Raw genomic sequence first — 6405 nt, 5'->3', positions numbered from 1 at the left:
TTATCATGTAGCAAATATCTTTTTTCCCATTTCCCCTTCATGCTTGTCAAAATAAGCTACTCCTTGCAATGATAAGTTGCAAAACAATACAAGTCTTCATATGTGTTCATGAATGCAGAGTAAAGCAAGGAATTAAGAAAAGCTCCGAAGTAAGGTTTATTTCATAGGAAAAATCTGCTTCATGGTGTAAGCTGAAGACAACACAACTGATTTAAAAATGCCAACTCTCGGATTTCAGTCAATGCCCTCTTCTTGCACTCTTAGGGTACTCTGCCCTTATTGCCCACAACTGCTCTCCCACTGATTTCATGTCCGGGCGATCAGCTCGAATACGTGCTGCACAGTGGAATGCCAAAGAAAATATTTTCGTAAGTATCTCAGAATCGACGACTTCCTCCATCAAAGGATCCGCCAATTCTACCACGCTTCCTTCATTATACTTCTTAATGGCCTGCACAAAATAGAATCCAAATGATCTGAGAGCTTAAATAGTTGAATTTTAGCAGTAACCTTAATCTGCATGTAAAAGATAACTGAGCAAAAGTAACCAAAAAGTCACTTTGGTAATCTGCATTGATGGTTGTATGGAATCGGTCCAAATCAATGGACAAAAGATTGGGTAATCATGCAGTCATGTGTACCTCTATCTTTTATGAACTAGGGCACCATCTAGACAGTCACTATCTATAGTCTATGAACACTGTGTAAACAAAAGTTATAACTTTTCCTCACCCAGGATTGAAATTATTCTTTTGAAGTTTGAACAATGTTGGGATTATTTCTGCCCTAACCTTAAGGCCCAAATGTTGTCCCTAAACAAGCCTGTGATAATTGTTTTGTCCATAGGAATGTTCTCATCCTTATCAGAGAATCTAGCGAACATTGAACATATCATAATCGTTGGACCAAATTAAGATCCCTAATATAAATACACCATATACTTATCCCAATGGTTAGGTCTTGCTCCAGCCAACATGAATAGATTTAACAGGGCAAGAATGGGAGGAGAAAGAACTTGCAGTTGTCAAGTACAGGTGCAGCTGAACTTTTACAGAGTTCAGTCACCACCAAAGCACATAACCTGCTCAATAACATATTGATTTCCACTGAGAATATTTCAGCCTATGCTATACCTGTGCTAAGAATAGAGTCAGCAAAGGATATTTGCATGAAATATAAACCATCAAATCGTGGTACTTATTGCACTGTTTTGAATGTTATCCCATTTCTGAGTATAATATGAGGTTCCATCATACTAGATAAATAGCCACAACTGCCCCAAAATAATTCTTTTCCAAGAATCTGCAAATGGATTGGAAAGCAAGCTTACCCATCTAAGTGTCACCCGCTCTTCAGCAGGCCTTTTCATATCCACAGGACGGTGGCCTGACAGAATCTCTATGAGTAAAATCCCAAATGAGTAGACATCACTCTTGGGGGTGAGTTGATAGGTCTTCATGTACTCAGGATCTAGGTAGCCAACTGTCCCTTTCACTTTGGTAGAAATGTGCGTTTGATCAGACTCCATTGGACCAAGCCTTGCAAATCCAAAATCAGCCACTTTGGCTCTCATGCTTTCTGTAAGAAGGATGTTGGTCGATTTCACATCCCGATGGATAATTTGCTTCTCTATAGGAAAATGAGAAAAAGATTGGCTGAATTAGAATTACAAATGCAAAGAAAGAACATAGGCTATAGGATATCAATGTTACATTAACACATGAAAATGTCTAAATCATAAAGAGGGGCTTATTCAGAATAGAAATGTGTTCGTTAGTCTATAATGAGACATGCATCCAAAAGGCAGGCCAGGAAGAGAGGAACGTGCTCAAGTCGCATGAGGTTTCAAGCAATCAAGATTCCAAAATACGAGACTTCGATTAACCTCATTGGTTGTCTAAAGTACAAATAGAAACCATTAGCTGTGTGGAAATCATGGGTCATCAATCTAATACCTGGAATACAGCCCTCCTAGAATATTTCACCCCACACCGAAACAAGGGCTAATTGTGAAGTCTTATATTCTATGGCAATTACATTCAATGTCTTCGTTGATAAGTTGGAGAAAGAGCAGGAAAAATACAGAATGCTTCATAAAGTCCAAACTAGGTTGTAAGATTCCAAATTCAATCTCCCCCCCCCCCCCCCCCCCCAAAAAAAAAAAAACAAAACCAAAAAAATAAAAAACAAAAAATAAAAAACCAAAAGAAAAGACAACAAAAGAGGATACAAGTTGAAACTTTTAGCCTTCATCATACGTTCCAAGATACAAGTCAATCAAATGGAAAGCAAGACACCTGCATATTGATGGAGATAAGTTAGGCCATGAGCAATATCAATGGCAATTTCGAGTCGCTGATTGAAATCCAGGATTTTCCCATGCTGACCTGCAAGTAATAGCAACAAAACAGTTAAAAATCAATGTTGTCATCTGGATTAAGATATTTTCCAACTTATGATTGAAGTAATCTTACCATCCAAATGTTCTCTAAGAGTACCGTTTAGTACATGTTCTGTGATGATAAGGCGTTCATTTCCTTGGTCGATATAACCTAGCAACTTGACTAGATTTCGATGATCAATTTTGGCCAGAAGTTCAACTTCATTACTGTCAAAGAGTTCCTGCATAATTGTTAAATGTTAACATGAAAAAAACTACTTCAGAATAACTAATTGAATCATTAGATAGAGCAAGCAAATGACATGAGGTATTATGACTGAAATTCCTTTAAGCATTTCAACCCAAACTTGAGCTTAAAGTGACATGAGCATACCAAAGCCTCTACAGCAAGTCCCAAGAAAATTTTGATCAAACTTGATGAAAGATACCAGGCTAAGGATTTTACCTTGAGATTCCTTGGCGAAAAATAAAGTTACAAAAGCATTCTACTGTATAGAAAATCCTGTTTTTACACTACCTAAGCAGACTCTTTTAGCATGGAGAAATTTAAGGCTTGCACAAGTTTAGGATGTCTATTACGATTAGGCACAATGTGCACAACATATCAATCTTTTTCATTGGCCATTAGGCACTACAGTTTATACTTAAATCTTCCACAATGTTCTGGTTGGAACCACCCTATTCTGTTCCAGCCAACCAAAGAGCACCAAAGTTTTGTGCCTATTCTGTTCTTTAATAAAATGAAAACAGGGAAGATGGATGGTTTCTTGATAGGTCCAAGGACATCATTTGCAAAAACTGACTAGCTCCTACAAGTCACAATTTTGCTTGAGAGAGCAAGTTGCATCTCATTTTAATAAGATCTATCCATTCATCAGTCAAGTTTCAAGGAGATGCTAAATGCACAGAATATTCCACTAATGATGTTTCCTTCTTTATCCTTCACTTAATTCTGGGTAAATAATTCCTACTCCTTAATTTATGCTCATATCAAGTTCCTCCATATTTTGGAGACAGCTATAAAGTTCTGATCAAAATGCGGCTGTACTTTTCTTGATCATAATGTTCTACTACACTAATTAGTTCAAAGGCTCCAAACAATTTCTTCTTGACTACTCAGAAGGTAAATTCTACCACTAATTATAAACTTTTGAAATTCCTAGCATCCTTCTTTTATAGGTGAAACTCCTAACATAGTGCAAATGATGTTGCACAAAAAGTATATTCAACAGCACTTAAAGAAACCAATGCTACCTTCTTTGCCCGTTTTATGGCAACCACCTGGCCATCTTCTAGTCGGGCTCTGTAGACAGTTCCAAAGCTTCCTTCACCTATTCGTGCTGATGGTGAGAAATTGCCGGTTGCTTTGACAACCTGATTAAAATTGAGGTGTAATGATCCAAGTCTTGTGAGTTTTGGTGACAGTGAGAATCTGGAAGGACTAGGTGGTACTGTTGTGGTAGGAATCTTTTCGGGAGCACAATTCACATCGGAAGAAGAAGCTGAATGTACTGCAAGAACAAAACTACTTATTACTCAACCATAGCTTTGAAATGAGTCAAGAACTTTTCATCAGAGCAAGCTAGCAAAGTAGGACAACCAGGAGAAGAATAGCATAATTGCAAAACACTGTAAATATTGGAAATGTACAGGCTTGAGAACTTTTTATTGACTCTTGCTTCTAGGGATCCAAATTTAAAATATGGCATCATTAGGAAGCTTAGCCATATAAATTCATGGTTGGAGAATATTTTTATTATCACAGATGGCAAGATTCATATTAAAAAGCTGTACTCACTTGAATGTGTGTCCTTAGCAAGAACAGCGTGGGAGGCTGCTTTCTTTTTCTTATGAAAGAAGGCACAGAGGAAAACACAACAAAAAACCAAAACTCCAGTTGCTGCCATTCCAGAAATTTTTGGGGTTGACAGCCATTCGGAACTTTTGAGATGACTTCTCTGAGTGTCGATTGCTAATCTTACCCTTCCCTCCTTTTGCAAAAGTTTTCTTCCTATCTTTAAGGCCAAATCAGCTGCAACAATAGTAAGACTTAACAAAGGTTTGTATATTTTAATTGTAAATTCTGAAATGCTTTATAACGGTAGAATTTTACTAAAATCGATCAAATTACATTTTTAAACCAGAATTGGAACCAACAACTCATATTGGTGCATACCTGGTGAAAGCTTCAATTCACATTGATAACTTCCGAGGTATCCCTCAAATATGCAACCAGTTGCACGATAATTTTGGAGGGCCTCACAGAACAAAACTTTGTTGACTGCATTTCCATTTATGTAAAACAGTTCACCACCATTCGAATATGAATAGCCTACATGATCAGCGCCACAAACCTTTGACTCGAGAAACTCAGAGGAATATATTCTTGGTAATTGCACCAACAACAATAGACTTAACACAGTCATTTCCATTTTCAATGAACAATGCACTCAATTTCCAAGTTTGAGAGCTAAATAATAATCAAAGCATATCTGTTTCTGTTAGTCATCACCATGCAAAGACTGAAAGGGAGATGAATAAATAGAAACCCTTATCCCCCAGAACTTAAAGAGTCATCCAGAAGTCCATATCAATTACACCAAAGCCAAAACATTGATAATCCGGATAGGACGAGAGCCAGAAATGCAGCCTGCACCCAAATTCTTTTTAGTTCATAGGTTCAAGTGCTCAAATCTTTCCACAATCATCACGATACCCAGTTCACCAAATTGACAATGGAGAAAAACTGCGATACGAGCTGATAGTTCAACAGCCACTGATAACTTCAGCTCAAGGCTTCAAATAGCTTCAACAAAGGCAGGTTCAATCTCATACAATCAATACGAAACTTCAAGATCAAATTTATCATATTGCAGTTAAAACCCAGAAAAAATAATGAGAATAAAAAGGAGTTTCAAGTCTTGAAAGTGCTTACCATACATGTAGGTTCAACTAGTGTCAGAACGCTCCATAAATGTAAGCTCAATCTTTTGCTGTCTACTGAGAAATCAAGAAAAGCATACACCACCTAGTTCACAAAATTGAAAAAGATTCAACACCGACCCGGCACAAAACAACAAAACCAAATCCCAAGAGCTGAAAAGGTCAAAATTCTCGAAATTGTATGAATAGGCCAGAAACGAGACAACCCCATATATATATATATATATAAACCCGTAAAACGCAAGAATCCATAACATACAAGTTGGAAAGAAGAAGGTTCAACAGGTGATACCAGTGAGCGGCTTCCAAAGATGAATCCACAATTGCACCAAAAGAAACTGTATTACAAGTTGGGGAACCAAACGTGAAGTGAACGAGGCAGCCGAGGTTGGACGGAGCAGGGAAAAACAGGGTTTGGATTATTCTCAAGCATCAAAAAGCGGGCACCATAGATGTAAAGTAAGACCGGCCTAACACGTCGAGGAAAGCAGAGTATGGCCTCTGATGCAAACAAATGGCAGTCGGCTACGTTCGATCGCTCTCGTTTTGTACAACACAACCGCACCGTTGAACTATGTAACCACATGTTGACCGTTAGGAAAGTAATTGGATTGGTGAAGAAGGGCTTTTTGGTCATTCGGTTGGTCGTCTACGCGTAAAACTTTTTGTAAGGTAAGGTCACGTATATTCTATACTATTTGCGGATTAGCTGCCAGCTAAATTCCTGCAATCCAAGAAACACTCGTAAAAGTCCATGGATGCTGACGAAGGAATCTTTGAATTGTATACATACATACATATATATATATATATATATATATATATATATAAAAGATGAGTAATATTACGTGTAATTATTTTTATATATTTTTTATATATTTTGTTAATATAATTAATTGAATTAATTTTTTTAAATATATAACCAATTACATCATTTGAGTGTATAAAAAAATACCTAAAAATGACTATACATAAAATTTTTTATAAAAGAAATAATACTTATAATCGTGAGTGTGTGTCACGTAATAACTTAAAAAAAATAGATACAAGATTTATATAAA

General features: G+C 36.9%; 1 protein-coding gene across 6 annotated transcripts; it reads right to left on the bottom strand.

Moving 5' to 3' along the window:
- On the bottom strand, positions 1-5915 carry LOC122308423 (calmodulin-binding receptor-like cytoplasmic kinase 3). 6 transcript variants are annotated; one of them, XM_043121743.1, is made up of 9 exons: positions 5604-5915; positions 5337-5429; positions 4578-5207; positions 4200-4433; positions 3656-3912; positions 2475-2622; positions 2298-2387; positions 1331-1629; positions 1-451 (listed from the first exon to the last, which is right to left on the bottom strand). In XM_043121743.1, exons 3-9 carry the CDS (start codon positions 4831-4833, stop codon positions 239-241), a joined length of 1497 nt encoding a protein of 498 aa, XP_042977677.1. In that variant the 5' UTR covers positions 4834-5207; positions 5337-5429; positions 5604-5915; the 3' UTR covers positions 1-238. The 6 variants fall into 6 exon arrangements, with proteins under 6 accessions (XP_042977677.1, XP_042977681.1, XP_042977678.1 ...); XM_043121747.1 differs by having other exon boundaries at positions 4578-4733; XM_043121744.1 differs by having other exon boundaries at positions 4578-5249; positions 5637-5915.
- Positions 5916-6405: the final 490 nt, after the last annotated feature.

The sequence above is a fragment of the Carya illinoinensis genome, chromosome 4, assembly GCF_018687715.1.
Source record: "Carya illinoinensis cultivar Pawnee chromosome 4, C.illinoinensisPawnee_v1, whole genome shotgun sequence".
NCBI lineage: Eukaryota > Viridiplantae > Streptophyta > Magnoliopsida > Fagales > Juglandaceae > Carya > Carya illinoinensis.
This window is presented reverse-complemented; position numbering and strand designations above follow the sequence as displayed.